Source organism: Cuculus canorus, chromosome Z, assembly GCF_017976375.1.
Source record: "Cuculus canorus isolate bCucCan1 chromosome Z, bCucCan1.pri, whole genome shotgun sequence".
In the NCBI taxonomy this organism is placed as follows: domain Eukaryota; kingdom Metazoa; phylum Chordata; class Aves; order Cuculiformes; family Cuculidae; genus Cuculus; species Cuculus canorus.
The window spans coordinates 49,612,618-49,635,430 of NC_071441.1; the positions used below are offsets into that span (position 1 = coordinate 49,612,618).

At 38.1% G+C, this 22,813-nt stretch overlaps 2 protein-coding genes across 4 annotated transcripts in view; one reads left to right on the top strand and one right to left on the bottom strand.

The window, feature by feature from the left end:
• The first annotated feature begins 62 nt into the window (after positions 1-62).
• IFT74 (intraflagellar transport 74) overlaps positions 63-22,813 on the top strand; it is a 41,092-nt gene continuing 18,341 nt past the window's right edge. For both annotated transcript variants that reach the window (XM_054054224.1, XM_054054225.1), the window contains exons 1-13: positions 63-198; positions 1,207-1,347; positions 1,796-1,931; positions 2,447-2,495; positions 3,325-3,423; positions 3,591-3,651; positions 4,106-4,165; positions 5,219-5,280; positions 15,976-16,114; positions 17,110-17,172; positions 18,093-18,236; positions 18,850-18,890; positions 20,085-20,164. In XM_054054224.1, coding sequence (XP_053910199.1) covers positions 1,231-1,347; positions 1,796-1,931; positions 2,447-2,495; positions 3,325-3,423; positions 3,591-3,651; positions 4,106-4,165; positions 5,219-5,280; positions 15,976-16,114; positions 17,110-17,172; positions 18,093-18,236; positions 18,850-18,890; positions 20,085-20,164 — 1,051 coding nt within the window. In that variant the 5' untranslated portion in view covers positions 63-198; positions 1,207-1,230. The remainder of the gene's footprint in view (positions 199-1,206; positions 1,348-1,795; positions 1,932-2,446; positions 2,496-3,324; positions 3,424-3,590; positions 3,652-4,105; positions 4,166-5,218; positions 5,281-15,975; positions 16,115-17,109; positions 17,173-18,092; positions 18,237-18,849; positions 18,891-20,084; positions 20,165-22,813) is intronic.
• Positions 5,287-13,754, bottom strand: LRRC19 (leucine rich repeat containing 19). Of its 2 annotated transcripts, XM_009561347.2 has the most exons (5): positions 13,625-13,754; positions 11,072-11,164; positions 8,902-9,412; positions 8,495-8,704; positions 5,287-7,233 (listed from the first exon to the last, which is right to left on the bottom strand). In XM_009561347.2, exons 1-5 carry the CDS (start codon positions 13,649-13,651, stop codon positions 6,908-6,910), a joined length of 1,167 nt encoding a protein of 388 aa, XP_009559642.1. In that variant the 5' UTR covers positions 13,652-13,754; the 3' UTR covers positions 5,287-6,907. The 2 variants fall into 2 exon arrangements, with proteins under 2 accessions (XP_009559642.1, XP_053910202.1); XM_054054227.1 differs by lacking the exon at positions 11,072-11,164 and having other exon boundaries at positions 13,625-13,742.

The window sequence follows — 22,813 nt, forward strand, 5'->3', positions numbered from 1 at the left end:
TCCCGGCAAGCATCGCGCCCGATGGCCCTGGCGGTGTCCTGCGCTTCCGTCGCGAGGCACTCTGGGAGGAGTAGTCTTCACTGGCCGCAGCCTTAGGCGGGAGCCGCAATGAGATTTCCGGGTGTCGCGATACCCTGGAGGTTGCTGCGATACACTGTGTGTTCTCTGGCAGGTCGTTCATGGCTGCGCGGGAGCGCGGTGAGCGGAGGGGACTGCCGCCACCCAGGGAGTGCGGCCCGCGGCCCCGTTCCGTTGTAGAGACCGGGAGCGCTGTGGCTTCCAACACGGCCCCAGCCTGTCCGGCGCAAGTTCCCCCGCCCCGGCGCAGCAGGGAGCCTGTTTGGGCCATGGCCGGTAGCACCATCGTCTCACGGGTCCCTCCGAGCTGTTGCCCCCCCGAAGGGGGCCTGCATGAAAGCTGGGGAGGGACTGTTTGCAAAGGCTTGTAGTGATAGGACGAGGGGCAACGGGTATGAACTGGAGAGGGACAGATTTAGACTGGACATAAGGAACAATTGCTTCACCATGAGGGTTGTGACAACTGGCACAGGTTGCCCAGGGAAGCTGTGGCTGCCCCATCCCTGGAGGTGTTCAAGGTCAGGTTGGATGGGGCCTTAGGCAGCCTGATCTAGTGGGAGGTGACCCTGCCCATGGCAGGGGGTGGGACTGGATGATCTTTACAGTCCCTTCCAACCCTAACTAGTCTATGATTCTATGATTCAGTGATGGGAAACCATTTTGTGGGTGCTGCAGCCGAGGCTGGTGGGGACTGTTGAGCTATATCTAGCTTTCCTGAGCAATGATGGTGCCTGAAGGACGGGGCCATCTCCAGGTAACCCAGATGGGTATTTACAACAGCTGCTTGCTTCCACGTTGTTTAATGAGAGGCTTGAATTCTGTGGGTGTATGCTGAAACAATAAAAGCTGCAAGAATTAGAAGGAGTTGTCTATTTAAACAACATAAACTGCAGACTGGCTGGGCGTTGAAGAGGGCCAGCGGTCCCACCTTACTGATGGACCTCCCCTTGTCCTTTCTGGGCTGCATCTGTCTCATGCTGTGCTCTCCAGTAAGGAACCGCTTTGGAGTTTTCTGGAGAAAACTGAACTGCTTTCAATAGGGCGAAGAATTAAGTTTTGAAAAGTTGATCTCTAGTAGTTTTAAAGAACTCGTGCAAATTAAAGGGCTATTTCTATCCTTCTTTACAGGGAGAACTTTAAAAGGGAACAAATATGGCCAGTAGTCACAGACCTCCAATAGCTCGTCCTTCTTCAAGGGCAGGGATAGGACTGTCCACAAGGCCTCCCTCTTCATCAAGGACTCCATCAACAACCAGAATAGGAACAGGGGTATGTTAACAAAATAGAACATTAACTTTGGTGTTTAGATTTGTATCCACTTTTTTGTACTTTTTTTTTTTTTTTTTTTTAGTACCATGACTGGAATGGTAATTTCTCAGGAAGAATTTTAAGATTTTAATTTTGTAGACAGTTGCGTTTCCTAATTTTGTCTGAAAGGGGTCAAGGAAGTCTTGCATCAAGGGTTCACCCAGGAGACCTTGATAGCATTAATTTTGCTGATAGAGGGAACAATGAACAGTTACTCAAAAGTAAACTTCTGTATTTCTGCAGCAGGCATTTGACTGAAAGTTTGTTTACCTGAAGAGATGTAAGTGCTAAAAGATTCTTATACAAACAGTATAAAGACTAACTTAAGGTTTTAATTGCTTTGGCAATTGAACAAGGATAATAAATTCATAACTCAAAGTTTTGTGTTTGGGTTGTTTGTTTTTTGTAGATGCCTCCTAGCACATCAAGACCGGGTTCTCGTGGTGGCTCTTCAGCTACTGGAGGAGTTTTATCATCTCAGATTAAAGTTACAGACCGTCCAGTGACTCAACAGGGATTAAGTGGAATGAAAACTGCAATGAAAGGTATTTTTCACTGAAAGTAGCCTTCAAGGTGCCTTCAAACATTTTTAAGAAATATTCAGGTTTCTAAAGGAAAACTTTTAAATGCATATCTATGTTTAACAGGAGTAGAAGAAAAGGAAGGAAGATTAGGAAGAGAAGGAAAGGAAGATTAAAGTGTCCCTTTTTTTTCTTTTATTCCTAGCAGTCGGAGAAGACAAAGGCTTTTCTCAGCCTGAAGCATATTTAAAAATCATTCAAAAGAATAGACAGGATAAATTGTGTCTTCTTCCATCACTGCAGAATAATTAAAATACTTTGTTTTATGGTGACTATTCCTACAGAAAAAAAATTAATGTTTATCTTCATAGCAGTATAAAATAAATTTCTGGCTTTGTTTCAATCAGGTAAAATATATTTAAGAACACCAAGAATATAGCAGTTCTGTGCCTGCAAATTCTGCAGGTCATTTTCATAATTCCCAGTTCATCAAAATTAGTTGTTTTCTAACAAAACACCGTCTTAATTTCTTTTGCCAGGCCCTCAGAGACAGATAATGGATAAAACATATTACCTTGGGCTGTTGAGGTACGTTTTAAGAACACATTTAAACTGCTTAAGGTTTGATTCTCTGTTCCCTTTCTGATATGAATTTTGTTGTACCTAACAATGGCATGGGATAAGTGGTGTTCACTTATAATGAAATCTGTGCTGCTATAAGAGTTAAGGAAATTTTGCATATAGTTTGTAGGAGGAAAGGACCTTTATGCTATGGCCAAGTATAGGCACATTTCTTTCACATATTGTTATTAGGCTTGCCTACATGGAATGCAGTCCCACAGTGTTAGTAAAATGAGGGCTTGTGTTTCCAGCTTCCGCTTGTAATGTTTGATATGTCTGTTAGCTCCTTACTATGCAAGAAGTAGCATCACAAACTAAGCACTTCTTGGTGGACATTTCAAGTGGTCTACTAGGATTATACATTGAGCTAATACTGGCAAAGGCAAGGCCTTGTGGAAGCTTTGAGCATATTGCTGTATTGAATAATCAGTCCTAAAAAAAGTTATTTTAAATATGGATGATATCCACATTCCATGAAACAATACTCTGAGGGGTTTTTTTCTCTTCTCCATTTGAGAATGATTAATATCTGTTTCACCAGCAGGGACAAAAAGCTAATTAAAACATTTTAATTCATATCCAGATTTTCTAGTAACTACTCATGCTTTTATCTGATAGAACCACTCTTCTTTTTCCCTCACTTATACAGCTCTTCTTTGAAATACTGATCTTAAACAGAGTGCAGTGTGAGAGAGAAATATTGATTGTATATCTCATAAAATATAATTTTAGTTTTATCTTTTCTTTACTTGTACATTCCAATGTTAATGATTCATTTTTGTTTCTTTTTTTGCAGAAGCAAAACAAATGAACTCACAACAGAAATTAACAAGCTGCAGGAAGAAGTAGAAATGTACAAGCAAGAGAAATCTGTCTATTTGTCATATGAAAAAAGGTGAGATGTATTGCAGCTACTGCAGTGCTAACTTTCTCAGTCACAAGACTGTTCCCATGTATTGTGGAGGCTTCAAGGAACCATTAAATAATTCCTTCTTTTCAATATTTTATTTTTGCATGTACAAGTCTTCCCATCTTACGTTTGGCTTTTTGTTTTGCGTTTAGGGCAGAGGCTTTAGCTGGTGAGATCAAGGAATTTCAAGGTCAGCTAGCAGACTACAACATGGTATGCCGTGGTCAGCTTTTGATGTTGAATGTTCTCACTTCTCTCATTTACTTCGTACTGCTTTTGCTTTACTTCAGCATATTTTTATTGACATTTTCGGAAAAAAAATGTACTGGTTAATACTACCTTTTATTCAGTTGTTGGAAGGGAAAAAGGTGGAAAGAGAGGAGACGGAAAGAAAAAATGTGTACTGTACATTAGCAGAACTAGCTGCATATGTATTTACCTCCGAAGTATTTGAGGGTTTTGTAGAGCTATATATAATGATGATTTTTTCTGAAAACTTCATGTAATCTGTTAGGATTCCCATATCATGTTTTTTCCATTGGCAGTAACAGAAAATTGATATGTTTTCATGAAAGCTTTTTAAGTTTCTACTTGTTTGTCTGATTTTTTGTGTGCAGTTAAAAAAAAAAGGAGAGCAATAACAGGTTGGAATTCTGTCGTCTTTCAGGTTGTGGATATACTTAACACCAATACAGACATATCAGAAGTTATTCGAGATTACAATATGGTAAGAGTTGGGATACTTGCTATGTCTGAACAATGAAATGGTGTGTGTTACATTCTTGGTGCTTTGAATGTATGACATAGTAAAAAACCAGCACTTTTAAAACTTACCCATTTTAACAGTTAAATTCACTCTAAAATTGGCAATATGTCTGTACTAAGACATTGTCTGAAGTATTGCATTAGCAGCCACATGATGGTTTTCTGTGTTTTAGATTTGAGAAGACTGTCATCGCAATCCAAATTATGAGTGTTAAAATATATTCTTTATTTGACTTGGAAGCATAGAACATTAGTCTTACAAAAGGCAAATTCACTAGACTGCACTGCCTTGTAAAGCTGCCTGATCTTCTGGAAGTTTAGTTCTCTTGTCTTCCGTCTTTCAAATTACTACAGTGTAGTAAATATTAAATAGCTCTCTGACATGATCAACCACAGAACTATTTAGCTTTGGCCTTCTTTTACTTTCTTCTGTTTTCTAACACAGTTGGAGTCTTCCCCTACGTATTAAGGCCTGAGTGGCATTAGCCACATTCTGTTTCTTACGACACTTTGCCCATAAGTAAAAGAAACTAGTTTTAGAAAAAGGTTATTTTGGCAGCATGGAAAACCATCAGAGAATTTCTTGGTCAAAGCAATAGGGTTTTTTCCCCTGCATTTAACTGAAAAATAAAATTGCAATGTCTGTGTCATAGAAGAATGCTTTACAAGTGTTACATTTTCATTTTGTTCGTGGACTTAAACAGTATTTTACTAAGTGATACAGGAGTAGATTCCATGGTAGTAGTAAGTGAATTGGTTTGTTACAAACTTGATTGTATTTCTTTTTCAAACATAGATACCTTCTTAATTCCTTTCGTTTCCAGTGGAAGAGTGCATTTTCAGAAGGTCTTTCTTCAGTATCAACTGCAAAAAACCTCTGGAGCAGGCAGTCTCTGCTGCTCCTTCTTCTACTGCATTCTGAGCAGCTTCTTCCTCATTTAAAGGAAAAACTTGATTTGTGTATAAAATCTGTATCTTTATTATTATATACATATGTTTTTCTTTTCTTTTTAAGTTAAAAGTTCAGAATGACCGAGACGCTCAGAGTGTGGATAAAATTTTCACAGAAAGACAAGCGTAAGTACATGAAATACATGTTTCTCCAAAGCTGTTAAAATCATAAATGAACTTAACCAAATCAGGATGTTACCTAGTTCAGAAATTCCTTAACAGTGCAGTGATGCCTGAGCAATTTCAAGCTGGGCCCTAGCTTTAAACTCTTCTGAGTAACTGCTGGGGATATACTTAACCATGTCATCCAGGAGGAGTTAGGTGGCGGTGGAGAAGCCTGTCTCTTGGCTAACTGCTGTCAAGGTCCTGAGTTTTGGAGGTTGTGTTGTGGAGTAGCAGAGTGGGAAGAGCAAGCAGGAATGGGAAATAGATCTGAGATTCCTATATGGTAATGTAGGGATGTGCAGACTGGCAGATGGGGATAGTGAGATGCTTGCGCTAAGAATTCATAAGCGACGAAAAGGGCTTGTGTAGTGATAGGTTGAGAGGATGGGTTTGAGATGTTTAATTGAATGACAGGAGATGTGCAGGAGTAAGAGCGATCCCAGTGATGAGACTTGATTTGTAAATAAGCACTTTTAAGAAAAAAAAATTACCATTTAATAATAAGTGGATTTTCAATAATACTGTGGTTTTCAACAAATGTGTCTATTCTACCTCTGCATTTTTAAGTATTAAGAAAATATGGAGAGAAAAAAACTGGTTCAGTAGCAACCTAAGGCATAAAGGCATTAGATATGCAGTAATAATAATTTATCGTAGTACTGTATGTAGACCCATGTAGCAGAATGGAGCAGTGGACCTTGTTCTGCCAATTCAAGTTAAAAAAAACCCAAACAGATGCTCTGTTGTCCCCTTGTGTTAATTTTGCCTGCTAGAATACTCAGCTGTGACACCATTGGTTTGGATTCAGTCCCCAGTCTGGCTGTGGTCTGCTTCAACATCTTGGACACATTAATTTTCCTTTCTGGACTTCTTCACAGTTAAAGCAATAGTGATTATGCCAGCTTCGCAAGTTGCTTTGTAAAGACTTGTTAGTGTTAAGGAATAGAGAATAAGCCCTCCCACCTGGCATGAATAACTAAGTAGACTTTTATAAAAGGTGAATTATGGGTATTTTTTGCATATTTGAAATACCTGTTGTGACACTAACGTGTGCAGCAATACCTTGTTAAGGGTTAGAGAAAATGAAAGGAGATGGACTGCTTAGTATCTTTTTGTATTGCACAATCTTGTTTAATATCGTTATCAATTATCTGAATAAGAGGATTGAGTGTTCCCTCAGAAAGTTGGCAAACGACACCAAACTGGGCAGGAATATTTATCTGCTTGAGGTTAGGGAGGCTCTGCAGAGGGACCCAGACAGATTGGATCGATAGGCCAAGGCCAGTTGTTGAGCTTCAACAAGGCCAAGTGCTGGGTCCTGCTTTTCGGTCACAACCCCATGTCGTGCTACAAGCTTGGGGAAGAGCAGCTGGAAAGCTGCCTGGCATAAAAATACCTGGGCATGCTGGTCAGCAGTAGGCTGAACAAGAAGCAGCAGTGTGCTCAGGTGACCAAGAGGGCCAATAGCATCCTAGCTTGATCTTGGAGGTCTTTTCCAACCTTAATGATTCTAAGATTCTCTAATGACACAGAAATACAAGTTTACTACAGCTTTGAAAAGTCAGTTCATCATGCATTGTTTAAGACATTAACTCTCCTCAGTTACATAAGAATGTATGTATTTATCCTCAATAAACCCATCTTCCACTGGCGGTAGTGCTTGGTTTTTCTCAAATATTACTATGGGTTCTTCATCGTTTGTATCCAATGCTGTAGGAAATGAACTCATGTCTGCTGAGAACTCTTGCTCAAACATCTCTGAGTCATTTTCTTCCAGACGACGGTGACTGTAGCTCGTCAAATAGCGACACCACATCGGGCATTTTATGGCAGTAATAATCAGGAGTGTAGTGCTTAGGACAAACCCTAGGACACCTGCTAGGAAGGTCCAACTTTTACCGATAACTGGGAGCTCTTTAAAACAAACAGGAAAAAAAAAGTCATCTTCATGAAAAGTATGAGCAAGAACTCGAGTAATATTTTTTTTTACAGTTAAATGCAGAACTTGTAAAATAAACAGTGGTAGGAGAATTACTGGGTGTCTCCAAACCTTTAATAGAATGTTATTGCTATTTTATTAGGGAGTCAGTAATACCACTCAGACCAAAAATGTGTGGGCATCTCATATTTCCTAGCAATATAAATCTGCCATCTACATGTATCAAAAACAATAGTTTCAAAGTCAGATACATTTCTGGGGACATACACAAAGTCAAATAATCTTTTTTTTTCAAAATTTAAATTCCAAGAGTGGGCTTTGGGGAAAAAAAGAAATCAGTAATGTAATTCAAATTCTATTTCCTAGACTTAAATTTCTGTATGGTGATGATGTCTGCACCCTAAAATATTACATCTTTTGTTTGGTATATTTCTTTTATAATAAAGATTTCAATAGGCTGTAGTTGCCAATATTCTTTGTTTAGAAGCTGATTTTGTGTGCTGGCCATTGTACTAAAATAGATCATAGCTGCTGCAGCAAAATAAGTGTATGGTAGTGGTGGCATACAATTTGTGTATGTATGTGGGTATTGATATTACTTCTGCTTTAGCCAGAAGCAAGAAGTAAAGCATTTCAGTATGGAAGAGTGGAGGAAGAACATTAGTTTGCATGTAAGAAAAAAAAATTGACTTTACCAAAAGAAAAGCTAGACTGTTGCAGAGTGATGGTGGATGGGATGTCAAAAGATGAAGAAAAGTCAGAAGACCATCACTGACATTTTCAAGGAATGTGGGATGGGCACATCCATGTACTTTACAATGAACACACTTCAGAGCAGGACTAAAATTAATGGGCTCACTCACGTTTTAAGAAGGCAGCTACATCTAGAAAGCAGTTTGGAAGACGTATTATTGAACTTTTTAAAGATGCTTCCCTAGTTCTGTTAGGCAGAGATCTGGACGATTGTCCAGATTTCAAGCCTTTGAAATTTCATCCTCAGTTTGTGGTATTATTTGAGAATTCAGGAGTAGTGTATCCATTTTGAACACTTACTCGGTAGAGCTTAACGTTTACCGTCACATGGGTACAGTCTACCAAAACCTGGAAATATGCTTGTTCTGTAGCCTTGGCTTTTATGGAAGACTTATAGTGTACTAGGAATACAAAACAGTATGAGATTATGTAACAGCAAATCAGACAGCCTGTAGGCAGTAAAGCAAAACATCAATGTATTACCTGCATGTGTTCCGTTGTTTCCAGTGGTATTGTTGGGAGTCAGAGCTGTTACTAGGGCACTACTTTTAAGTTTATTGACAGAAGTGGAAGTTACAGTGCTTTCTAGAGAAGCTTTTTGAATTTTGCAGTCAGCTGCTTGTATATCTGCTGTCTTGATGGAGAACTTTTTTGTGGAGTTTTGGAATGTACAGGTAGTATTGTCTTCATTTTCTGTGAATGTGAGCAGTGGAAAGCCTATGACATAATTAATTGGCACTCTAATCTAAAAAAAAAAATTCATGGATAAATAACATATTACTGCAAAATACCAGTAGGTTGACGATGGTTATTATCCAGATCAGGAAAAACAAAAAAGATAAGGCTGTTTGATGTAAACAAGTATGAAATGCTGCTCTTGCCAAACTTACCCATTGTCACATTGGAGGCAGTTAGCCATATCTGTAAGTCAAGGAGGTCACAGGAGCAGGTCCATGGGTTTCCAGCTAAAACGATTTTAACCAGTTTAAAAGGTGATTTTATATGAATAGATTTCAGAGAGTTATACTGTAGATTTAAAACTGCCAGACTTTTTAGAAAACTGAATACATCTGAATCTAGTTGAGTAATCATATTATAGGATAGATTCAACACTGACAGCTGATTTAATCCTGCGAATGCTGCTTTATGAACTGTGCTAACTTGATTGTTGCTGATATCGAGAATTACAAGTTTTGTCAGGTTGCAGAAGCTGTTGTTATACAGTACAGTAATCATGTTTTCACTCAGATAAAGTTCAGTTAGGTTAAAAAACCTTTTAAGAATCTCTTTGTCACTGTCTTTTAAAGTGATTTTATTATTATTGAGGCTTAATTTAGTAACATTTTGGAAAAGGTTAGTGGAGATATTAGAGAGGTTCTTTCCGGACTCCTCACAAGTGACCTGTTGAAAAAACCAAAATGACAACAATTAAAACTGGAAGTCTGGTGATGAAGGTGTCTCAGTGATGACTATTTAAGGTATGAAAAAGCTTTCTTGTTCTTTTTGATGCCAGCAATTTAAAAGAAAAGTCCGACTACTCTTCATGCAATTTCATTTGTATTTTTTTTAGTATACTTCTGGTCTGATGACAGAGGAATCAGTACTCCTAGTGCATAGAGACTTGGAAGTTCCAGATTAGTGGTCTTTAAACTTTGATTGAGATGCAAGGCCCTTTATGAGACAATCATCCAAAATGTGAATGGTTTGGCATGCTAATTTGTAAGTAGCAGGGCTGTCTGTTTTAGAATTATGTATGAAGGTTGACTGGGTAGAAAAAGTATTCCTTTCCCACAAAATCTGGAAAGAAGATGTCTTAAAGGAAGTACATTCAAGGCTGAAAATTGATTAAAATATGCATTTTCAGATGTATTGTTTTGTTTTAGAAACAGCTATGTTTACTCTTTAAAGCATCTTCCAGTACCTGACGAGGGCCTACAAGACAGCTGGGGAGGGACTGTTCAAAAAGGCTTGTAGTGATCGGACGAGGGGGAGCGGGTATAAACTGGAGAGGGGCAGATAAGGAAAAATTTCTTAACCATGAGGGTGGTGAGACACTGGAACAAATTGCCCAGGGAGCTTCTGGCTGCCCCATCCCTGGAGGTGTTCAAGGCCAGGTTGGATGGGGCCTCGGGCAGCCTGATCTAGTAAGGTGACCCTGCCCGTGGCAGGGAAGTTGGAACTAGATGATCTGTAAGGTCCCTTCCAACCTAAACTATTCTATGATTCTATCTTTGGAGCAGACCTTCAACAAAATTATGTATCTTTTTATTATAAATATAGTGCTTAAATTAATTTTGTGTTTCTGGGTTGAAGTTTAGCTTAGCTCTAGTGTTTTCAGGTTGAGGGTGTTTACACTCAATACCTTGAAACATTTTTATTTTCTGAAAAGGAAGTCTTTACATGTGTATGTATGCCTCATTGCAGACTACAGTTTAGTGTGAGGATACTTGAACTGGCTTTAAAGGAGATTCTGGAAAACAAAACAAATTGGTTGTGTTATCCCTCTTCCTAAATAAGTAACTTACATTCAGCTTGTTACTGTTGTGGCCAGATTTAGAGCAAATAGTGCGATACTGATTTTATCACTTGACTGTTAGTCAAGTCAAGTGACTGTTGAGTCAAGTCCTCTTCATTTCCCTCTATTCCCCAATAAATACAAAATCCATTAAATTAATCTCTGAAAAAACATAAAATTTCTTATATACATTTGGACCTGACTTGGGCAAGTGCTAACTCAGTAAATCTCACTAGCTTAGTAGTCGGTCTTGTCTAAATAACTGTCGCTTTTTAGGTCTGTTCCAAAAATATAAAGGAAACATTCCTGTTGACTGAAGAGAGTTTTGACTGAGCTATAAAACAATCTCATGTATGTTTTAGTGTTATTCATCCACTTAACAATGACTGCCAACAGCTAGTTGCCCATTTTGCAGAAAATGACATCTTCCTAGTTGTCTCTATGTGCTTCTTTCTTCAGGAATTTTGTTTACTGACTAGTTTTTAAAATGCCTTTAGGTTGTAGTTTTATCTTTCAAAATTAATTTACATACATATAAAACTTACAGTTTGAAGAGCAGTGTTGCACTCTGCAGTGACTGGATTCAAAAACAGTGGTACAGCCCAGATCACAAGCCAAGACAGTTTCATGTTTAAAGCCTAGCAAAAACCAACACTTTTGTATACATTGACCAGAATACCAGTGTCTTCTGTAATGGTAGCTTAACAGATTATTAGATACAGTTATTTCAATGATAATTTATTAAATTTTGTTCTACAAACATAACTACAAAATGTAAAATTAAGAAGAAAACCACAGATTATCAGAATTAATGCATTCTGCTTTTACTTAGTTGACCCAAACCTAAAATCCAGTGAGCAGATTGTATTAGCAAGCAGAATAGAGATTGACTGGGCAAGTTAATAGGCAGCAGTTTCATAAATGGATAAAGCAGTCAGGCAAGGTTGGACTCCTTAATACCACTGTTGAAGCAGTTATGGGTACTGAAAGACTGTGATAGGAGTAAACTGCAAAAAGTATTCAGATTTGCGTGCTCTAAATAATTTCTCTTGTTGCCTCTTGACAGAGGGAGGATACTGTACTAAATGGATCGTTGGTTTATCCAGTCAGATTTCTCTCACATTCTTAACTAAGTTATTAAGCGGTTTCTGTGATTTTTTTTTTATTTAGTAGATTTATCTTCTAATATCTTTATTACACTATAGCATATATCACATGACATAAACCTATATTATGGAGATGTAGTTGTTGCTTTGATCTTTGGAACTAAGTAAGCATGGTTTAATCTCTTGCGCTGGAGTTTTTGTATTGATTTTAACCTTATTTTATGAGAGTCAAGAAAGCTTTCCTAACAAATGGTATTCACTGCAAAATTAACTTATCTTACAGAAAGTGTCACTTACCTGTCTCCTTTGGATCAGGACTTATTTGCAAGATCTACTTTCAATGGGAATGTTAAACCATCCCTATCAAATCAGTCCCTGTTTACCCCAGACTTGAATTAAAATGTTGTGTAAAAGATACTGTTACACAAAGGTTGTCCCTTATTTTTTACACTTTTTCTTAAGCACCTGAGGAGAAAAGATAGTGGGCTAAATGAATCTCAGTATCTCCTTCACAGATTTCTTTACTCCAGATTCAAGAAGACCCAAAAGGTAGGGTGTAAGACACTTATTTAAAGTGCCTGTTGGATCTTGAGCTGTAGAGAGTATTCATTGAATTTAACATAGAAGAGTGGGAGAGATGAAGCTCAGCTGCACAAACAATACTAATTATAGGCAACTAGTCAAAACAACTTCCAATAATCCTTAAAAAGAGTGTCAAGAGGCCTTTGCTGATCAGTATGGAGTAGATGAGAGCAAAGTGGTCAAATCTGATTGATTGCTTCTATACATTTATTATGTCTGAGGACTGACCTCTGACTTCTTAGGAAGAAAAAGATGAATGGCACTTACAGAGCTCTGATCCCCTGTGCATTTCTACTGCTGTTGAAAATCTACATTAAATACACGAAGAGCTCATAAACCTTTTCTGTTAGACATTATCAGTGCCAGGGACAAGGGGTACTGGCAGCAGCAGTCACTCTGATATTTTGTTCTGTATTAGGTATCGTTCTTGTCAGTGATGGTACTGGTGCCCTGCATGCTTCTTGGAGCCAGTTTGTACATTGCTAGTGGAAAACATGATACACTTTAAGAATTCATGGTATAGACTGTTTACAGTTGGATTTGTGGCATACTTTGACTTTAAAGTTGTTCAGAAACAAGAGTAGGCCTTAGCCAGGCAATCTAGGAACACAGATTGGTAGTAGTATTGTAGTTAGCAGATTTCCAGAATACTAATAGAGTGGGAAAAATATAATAAAATGTTATTTTAAAAGTTAGTCTGTAAGCAAATCAATAATCAAGTTGAAATTGAAAGTTAATTTAAGTTTTTCAAAACTTCAGGCAAAAAGTTCATATGTCTGAATGAACTTGAAAAATTAATTCCTTTGTAAAAAATTACGTATGTCTAAGTCAAAAACCATAGTTCCTATTTTTCACTTTAGTTTCTTCTAAGAGGTTAGACTGTTTCTTACAAAGTTTTGGTGGGTAACCCATGTAATCAGTACGAGGACAGGAAAACATCTAATTTTAATTGCAGTTTAGCTTTTTACTCGAACCAGAATTTAAGAATTGCTTTGTAAAGCATGTGCTGTGGAAGGAAACTGAGCCTGGCAATGCATAGGTAATACCTTGACATTTCCTTATAACACTTGAAGAAGTGTTTTCTTAAAAAGTTTTTCTTGGAGAACATTTGAAGATTTCATTATTTAATATTAATTTAATTCCTATTGTTTTTCTTGTGTTTATAAAGACACATTTGGAGAGATAATGGAGTTTATATATATGAGCAGGTAGTCTGATTTTCAGAGGAGAAACAAACGGTTCCCTGGCTTTCTGCTGAAGTACAATTTACTTAACAACTTGGTGTGTCCAAGGTTCATAGTAATTCCTGAACTTTTAATGTATCTCAAGGTATCTTTGTTTCTCGTCTAGCAACAAAGTTATACTAATAAATCTTTGCCTAAATTTTGAAAAACGTGACAAGCAGCTTACCTTTCTGTTGTTTCTTAGAGGCAGCATACGTACATATGTGTAGACTTTTCAGTGCACTGACAAGAAATAATACGATGCAACAGTGCTTTGGTTTTGTTCAACCTTTGTACCTGATGAATAAGCAGGCTGTGTAAAAAAAAAAATAATAAACCTAGAAAATCCTTAGCAAAAGATTGACTAGGTTGAGCAACTTCTTATAATCATCTTGGATTTAATTGGATCTGCAGCCAACAGGCAAGTCTAATAGTAGTATGCTCGAGTGTCAAGTTCCAGATCACATAGGAAGAACTGACTTGAAATGGTGCCAGGAATTTACAAGCAAGTTGGCTTATAATCAATTACAGAAATGCTGGAGACGATAAGACTTGCATTTTTTATGTGATCAGTAATCAAACAAAAAAAAAAAATCAAGATATTTGCATGCTATAATAAAGCTCTCTAGTAGTTAGTAAAATCTGTGTTCAAATCTCGTGTTTTGGAAACACCAACATCAGAGGAGCTACAGGGTATGAAAGGTAAAGCTCATTTACAAAGAATTGAAAGCACTTAAGGACATCTGTTATATAGGCTATGTGTCATGATGAAATTCTGAAAAGAAATGATAATTGCTGTCATTTGCAGGCATGTCTGTGCCGGCTGAAAAAGGGATTATAATGATGCACGAACACTATGTACAATAAATTTTTTCTTGCACTGGTGCTCATTTTCTAAGCCTCATTCTGTCCAATGCACAGCACTAAGCTACAAAACTGTTCAGTGTCCTCTCATTCTCCATTTGTCACAAATATGTGGTTGTAGAAACCATTTTACTTTACTACCTTTCTTTCATGTTATTGCCACTTTGATTTTTTCCTTACTATGTGAGAATATTCTGCAACTTTTCCAAGCCTCATCCCTGATTCAACTTCATCAGTAACATCTAGCAAAAGCAGTTTTTAACCAAACTAATTAGCAATTTTTGGTGCATAATGGAGTCTCTTCTCAGTGGTGCATAAGGGCAGGACAAGAGACAATGGCCTCAAACTGGAGAATAGGAAATTCCATATAATGTAAGAAAAGACTCCTTTTACTGTAGGAGTGGCCAAACATCAAAACATCGCACAGGGAGATTATGAGATCTCCATCCTTCAAGATACTCAAAACATCCCTGAATGACACACTGACAACCTTCTGTAGGTGACCATGCTTTGAGTAGTGGGGCTGAACTGGATGGCATTCAAAAATTCACTCCAACTTCAGCTCTGCTATGCGGCTGTGAAATTTTCGTTATTCCCTTACCCTGAGATTATCTTTGTGCAGTTCCACTATTCTGCACTATCTTTTAAGTCTGGGGGCAGTCTTGGCTGCAGTCATTGACCTGATAGTGTCAGTTACACAATTTAAAATTTTTGGCATCCTGTAACTCAGTAAGAGTTAAGAAAAAACAGAAAAAAAATAAATCCTGAAGGAAGATATCCATCTGATTTTGTCATTCTTAATATAAGAAGTCTCTCTGGAAACAAGCAAACAGTTCAAACAATCTTTCATGAACTGTAAAGGAAAGGAAGGCGTGCTTTTCACGGTCTCAAGACTTTTTGTTAATTTCATTTATCTTTAGCTATGTCCTCAAATTGACTCTCTAGCTTTCAAGAATTTCATAGACATTGCTAGACACTGCATCAAACAGTGAAAACAACTTTTTGTGTCTTCCTTGAATCTGCTAATACGTTTGCTTATAGCGCACTATAGCTGCAGTGGTGGAGAAGTTTTTATCGTTGCAGCTCATTGATTTCCTAATGAAATTAAAGTCATGAACCAAATCTCGGGAATTTTTGGTTCTTCTGTGGTTAAGAAGCTCCTCACTGCCTAAGACTCTGAAGCCACTATCCATTCTTACGAGATCCAACAATTCCTTACTAAAGAAAGTAATCTCAATGTTGTTGTCTAGTACTGTCAAGTCCAGGTGTATGTATAATGTGTTTTCTATATGTGCAATAACAAATCACACCCCAACTTTTTTATTTCAGACCTCTTGTTCTTATTCTAGGAATTCACTGATTGCGAATGATTGAGGAGTAGCATGCTTTTGCTAGTATTGAAGACTATGCAGATAGACAGGATGGGTGTGTTGAAAAGTACTATGTGGGTACTGTAAGAGCAAATAATTCTTCATCTCCTGCATTCTATAGTGTGAATATTATACAGCTAATCCGACTCCAAGTTAGTTACAAGTAGGTAGCTCCTTTTTTTTAGAGTCTGGAGTTTTTGTTAAAGGAGCAGTTCTGTGAGGCTGAAGAAATACTGGAGTTTGAAATGAGTGCTTAGAATAAACATCAGCTAGTAGAAGTTACAAAAACATTCTATTTTTACAGCACAGAAAAGCTAATTCAAGGTGTGGAGGAAGATATCGAACATGAAAAGGTTGTAGCAGATGACATGATAAAAGATATGTCAGAGGCAGATCAAGCTAAATACATGGAGATGAAGGCTGCAAATGAAAAACTCTCCCAGGTTGGTTTGTTTCATTGTGCTTACCTAAAATGTTTATCGATGTGGCTCCATTGATTCTAGATACAATTTAAATATTAAAAAGCTAGCAAACAGAGTAATGTAGTAAAAAAAACTTAGTGGTGCCTTAATCAATTGTAGAAGTGCCTTAAAAATAAATAGAACGGTTAACTAAAAACAAGTACTTTGTCGTTTTGTATTTATTATTTTAAGAACAAATTATGTTTGTAATTCTCCTTTGAAATTTGTGCACTGATATGCAGATTTTAAAAACCACTGTGGTGCTTACGTGTTTCATCCTGTGTAAAAAGCAAGCAAAAAGCAAAAACAACCTCTGCAGGTTTTTTAGTTCACTTGAGTAGAAAGTTTTCTTGCTGTGTACAAAACTGAATATGACAGGGTTTTTTTGTTCGTTTATGTCTGAATGTATCAGAAAACCAAACTGGGCTTTTTGAAATTTTGTGACTTCACTAATCCTAATGTTAATGAAAGCAATAAGATTTCTAGGTTCTCTAGCCTAATCTAGCTTCAGGCATACAGTCTTAGAAAGTTTCTCTGTGTAGTCTGTACAGAAAGAGGGAAACACTTCAAGGCCAGTGCTTCCCAGCTGTCTTAGGATGAGCTGAATCAATAATCAGGGCCTACCTATCTCTTTGTGGACTATGAATTAACTATGTTGGCTAGTTTTTAAGTCTGGCTTTAAAATTCTGAAGTAGAAATGATAAATTCCACACTCTGTACTGATTTTAAGATCAATAGCGGAAAAGGGGCAAACAATTTTTTTATTATAGTCCAACTGCAGATAGCAGTGATAAGAGTTTATTGGAAAATCTGGATGCTGAATCTGAGTATTACATATGAGTTTCTTGGAGAAGCTAGACAGTCTTGTCTTTTAAATTTTTAAGAGCAGCAATGAGGTGTTTTTTCTAAGTTGCAGAACAAGAAAAGTAATTAAATAGTAGTTTTTATCTTAATTTTGCATTTTTTTTCCTCTTAAGGAACTGGTTGTTCAACAGCAGGAACTGGATGCATTAAATGCAAAGGAGGAGGCTCTAAGAGCTGTAAGTATGATAACAAGTAATCTCTGTATCAGTCTTTGCTGAACTTTAGTGTAAAAAATAATACAGTAGAAAAAATCCTATAGTATTTCTCATTAAATTTGCAGATACTGTAGAATCATGCCCTAGAATGGAAAGGCAAAGCTGCCTCTGTTATGCCCCAAAAGTTTGTAATTAATTTTGGTTAAAAATTGCTTTTCTAGATGCCAGGTACAAAATTTTGATAACAATAGTGAGGTTTCCTAGCTTTGTTACCCATGTGGTTTCAAATAGTTTGTGATGTTTGATTGATTTGGAAGTAGTCTCTGAGTATAAATGTGGAATTATCATTCACATCCTTCTTAAAGATATGTGAGACTTAGTTTTGCAATATATTTTCAACTTCCAGGATGTGAGAGGATGGTTTTCTTGTTAAACATTCTATTTCAAAAGCAGCTGGCGTTTGAAACACAAAGTGATACCTCCTATGATATTTTTATACCTCATACATACATAAATTCATACTCCTATTACACTGTCGTGTTGCTGGATTTATAACAATCTTCTCATATTGGGTCTTTCAGAGATAAAAAGGTTTAAGAGTGAAAGCATACAGTCGTATATTCAGAAACTGTAATTTTCAAATGCCTGCTAGAAGTTTTTCCAGTCTTTTTGAATACTGTATAATTTGTGATCCTGTAGAAATTATGAATTAGTACATCTACTTAGAAAATTGGCCTGAACTCATATAGTGAGAATTAGCTGACTAGGATACTCCATTCCAGAAAATGCAATATTTGAGAATATGTATTATAAATTTTATTGTTTATAATGTCTTTGTGCCTTTGTAATAAATAAGCTTCACTTTCAATGTATAGGTAAGTCTTGCTTAACTAAGACATAACTTCTGAAGATAGCTAGTAAGCGTTTGCTGTTCCCAACAGGAAATAGCACACTCCCAGGTGAAACAGGAGGCTGTGCAGCTGTATGAAAAGCTCCATAAGCTTGAGGAACATCGAGATCAGATGATTGCTGAGGATAAGAACATGGAATCTCCACAGGAGGAAAGAGAGAGATTACTAAAACAGGCAAGAACATAAAATGTTATGTAAAAGATTCTGAGTCAGTATTTTAAGGAATGACTCTACTTGGAAATACTTGAGTTTAAATTTTGCTTTTATTGGCTCTTTAAGCAGCAACATAATCTGAAATTTGGAACAGTTAATAAATTGGCTGGATGGGAAGTTTCAGTTTCAGCCAAAACAGATTTGACACAGTCAGCTTTTCAGCTGATTGGTTTGTTCTGACTTATCTGTCATGTTGGTATGGGAAAACCAACTGGTTTGAACAGTTCTGTAACATGACTCCAGGCAGGATCATTGTGGGGTGCTGAGCAGATGTACTAATCTAGGATCGATTTAGTTTTTGAGGTTCTATGGTGTGTTATGTATCTATCCATATATACTGTATATTGATTATAGGACTGAATGACACCAGTAAGTGTCTCGAATTTTAAAATGTGTATTGATAAAGCAGGAGAACATTCCAAGAGCCATTGTTGGACAATGTCACAGCAAGTTTGTGATTTCTTATGCTGAGTTTCCATTCCCCGTATACTGCATTAAGAAGCCTTTTTTTATTTTGCTTTTTTTCAATTTTTACATTTTATTTCACATGGTAAAGTGTTATACTTTTTTATAGGTTAAGGATGATAGTCAAGAAATAGCAAGCATGGAAAGACAGTGAGTAAACCCATTATACTGTTGCTACAAGTTACATTTAGACCTTTAAAGACAGCTGAATTCTATCACATATTTCTGTGGACTTCTAGAACATCACTACAGTTTCAAGACTCCACTAGTGTTAAAATTCCACAGAGAACAGAACACATCCTTGTGTTTCAGCTGAACAACTCTTATAGTCGTAGGACATTCAGATCTGCAAAATAACATGCTTCCTATCCTTATGAACATATCTTGAGAACATAAATTGGTAGTAGCATGGCCATAAACTTTAAAGCTGAAGATGACGTTCATTCCTAAGAGCTACTCGTCTAGGAGATCTGTGAAATTTGGCTTACATTACTCTGCGGTCACATTTTCAAAAGTTTATGTTAAGTGTTCTTAAACCTAGGAATTAACAAAATTGCTTAGAGGAAGTTCAATTCTAAAGAGTAACAGGGTGTGGCTTTTTGATTCTTGGGTACTTCTGAAGATTTGCCAGAAACTCTGGTAAATGTCATAATTAATAGTAATTGATTGAGGGGGAGAGTTAAAACAGTACAAAATTTTTGTGATTTTAAGCCTTTTGATTTCTCTCTCTTTGCAGAAGAATCTCTCAGAAGCAGTTTTAAACTTTTTTAAGCCATATTCCCAATTGTAATCATTGGTTAATTTTTAATGTATTGACACAGTTGATTGACAAGTTGATTAAAAGAATTTTTTCAAGAAACAGTAACAGAATTACATTTGAGAATTTACATAAAAATATTTCTAAGGTGATTTCCTTTCTCACTTCAGATGATTATATCATGCGGTGTTCTATGTGGCGGTTTGTTGTTGAGTTATAGTGAATACATAGATAAAAAAAAATTTAAGGAATAGTTTCTTGTTGCAGTATACCAGTTATGTTGTACCTCTGCAAAGCTACAGAGCAACCAGCAGAGGGACCAGTGGAGTAAGTTAAGAACTACTGATGATTCGACGAAAAATGTTTTTAATAAAAAAGAGCAGCAGTACTTATATTTAATAGATATAAGGACTGAAGTGACAAGTACTTACATATAAGTTTTATAGTAACAACAACTCTCCTGACACTCTTTTGGTTTTGATAAACTTAGTTTTCCTGTTTTTTACTTTTCTCTCCATTTTTGCCTAAAAAAAAATAATTATTTTACAACAGATTTTTAACCTTGGATTTCATTATCTACTTGTCAGGCTGACAGAAGTAAAAGAAAAAACAAACCATTTTAAAAAGATTATTCAACAACTTGACATGGATCTGGAGAATCATCAAGGTAATATGACTAGAGTTATAGCAGATTGTACAGAGCTGCATCTATACACAGTATAACACATGTTGTTATGGACATCTGTGGCTTGAAGCTTTTTGGCTTATGCAAATATCCACTATTCAGATGTGAGAAATGGGCAGTACCCACCCTTATTGGCATGTTCATCGGTTTCATATTGAGTAGTAAAACTGCCATATAAAATAATTGTACAGCTATCTGGTTTTGCATCCCAATTTTATTTTTAGAACTACTTGAGGAACAGAAGGTTCTCTTACTGGCAGCATTGCAGAACCAACTCAACTTTAGAAAAGCTGTTATTTATTTTACCTTTTACATGAGCTGATACCCTGTCAGGGAATGTGGAATTGCGAATGTTTAATAATAATAGTAATAGTAATAATGTGTAAAGTGAGTAGAATTCAGTACTGTTTTTACCTTTGAAACTTCTTGGGTTGATCTTTGTGGGAAGAGTTTGGGAGCTGCCTAGAAAAGGCATTAGCTTAGAAACTTACCTCCAGCAAACACCTGCTGTAGTATATTAAAGTAGGTTAGGTTGGGACTTGCCCTAGCATTTTCCACATTCTGGAAAATTCTGTAGCAAGTTATTTAAATTCTCAGTTATTCTCAGTTCTAGGTGAGGTGAGGAGGGGAGTTAGTAGAATGGCCACATTGAACTTCCAGAGGGTAGACTTAGGACTGTTCAGAAGGCTGGTTGATAAAAGTCCCACGGGAAACAGTCCTTAAGGGCAAAGTAGCCCATGAGGGCTGGATGCTCTTCAAGAAGGAAATCCTAGCAGCTCAGGAGCAAGCCATCCCCATGTGCAGAAAAGGAGCCAGCAGGGAAGAAAAACAGCTTGGTTGAGCAGGGACATGTGGGTGAACATCAAAAAGAAGAGGAATGTCTGTGAACTTTGGAAGAAGGAACAGGTGTCTTGGGTAGACTACAGGAAGGAACTGGGATTGTATGGAGGAAAAATCAAGAAGACTAAAACCCAACTAGAGCTCAGATTGGCCAAGTCGGTGAAAGATAACAAAAACATCTTTCTATAAATATAACAATAAAAGCAGGACCAGGGAGAATATTCAGTCTTAATTGGATGCAAAGGGAACAACTGGGGATGAGGATAAGGCTGAGGTACTTAATGCCTACTTTGCCTCAGTCTTTAGCAGTAAGGAAATTTGTTCCCTCTGTGTACATACCCAAGAGCTAGAGGAGCAGAACAAAGCTCCCATGTTCCAAGAGAAGGTGGTTAGAGACTTATTTGCGCAATTAGACACTCACAAGTCTATGGGGCCAGACAGGATCCACCCAAGAGTATTGAGGGAGCTGGCAGATGTGGTTGCCAAACCCCTTTCCAATGTCTTCTAGCAGACCTGGCTGATTGGGGAAGTTCCACTAGACTGGAGGCTGGTTGATGTTATACCCATCTTCAAGAAGGGTCGGAGGGAGGACCCAGGAAACTACAGGGCTGTCAGTCTCACCTCAGTGCCGGGGAAAGTCATGGAACAGGTGATCTTGAGTGCTATCATGAAGCACATGCAAGAGAACCGGGTGATCAGGCCCAGACAACACGGGTTCATGAAAGGCAGGTCTTGCCAAACTAACCTGATCGCCTTCTATGACAAAATGATCCGCCTACTGCATGAGGGAGAGGCTGGGGATGTAGTCTTCTTGGACTTCAGTAAAGCCTTTGACACAGTTTCTTACACCGTTCTGCTTCAGAAACTGTCTGCCTCTGGCCTGGACAGGCGCACACTCTCCTGGGTTGAAAACTGGTTGGATGGCCGGGCCCAGAGAGTGGTGGTAAATGGAGTTAACTCCAGCTGGAGGCCGGTCACAAGTGGTGTCCCCCAGGGCTCAGTGCTGGGTCCAGCCCTGTTCAATGTCTTTATCAATGACCTGGATGAAAGCATTGAGTGCACCCTTAGCAAATTTGCGGATTACACTGATCTGGGTGGAAGCGTGGATCTGCTGGAGGGTAGGGAGGCTCTGCAAAGGGATCTGAACAGGCTGGACCGCTGGGCTGAGACCAATGGCATAAGGTTTAACAAGGCCAAATGCCTGATCCTGCACTTGGGGCACAACAACCCTATGCAGTGCTACAGACTAGGGGAAAAGTGGCTAGAAAGCTGCCTGGCAGAGAAGGACCTGAGGGTCTTGGTTGACAGCTGACTGAACATGAGCCAGCAGTGTGCCCAGGTGACCAAGAAGGCCAATGGCATCTTGGCTTGTATCAGAAATGGCATGACCAGCAGGTCCAGGGAGGTTATTCTGCCCCTGGACTCGGCACTGGTGAGACCGCACCTTGGGTACTGTGTTCAGTTCTGGGCCCCTCACCACAAGACGGATGTTGAGGCTCTGGAGCATGTCCAGAGAAGACCAACGAAGCTGTTGAGGGGGCTGGAGAACCAGTCTTATGAGGAGCAGCTGAGGAAACTGGGGTTGTTTAGCCTTGAGAAGAGGAGGCTGAGGGGAGACCTAGCTGAAAGGAGGTTGTGGAGAGGAGGGATCTGGTCTCTTCTCCCAAGTGTCGGGGGACAGGACAAGAGGGAATGGCCTCAGGCTGCGCCAGGGGAGGTTCAGGCTGGACATCAAAAAAAAAAATTCACAGAAAGGGTCATTGGGCACTGGAACAGACTGCCCAGGGAGGT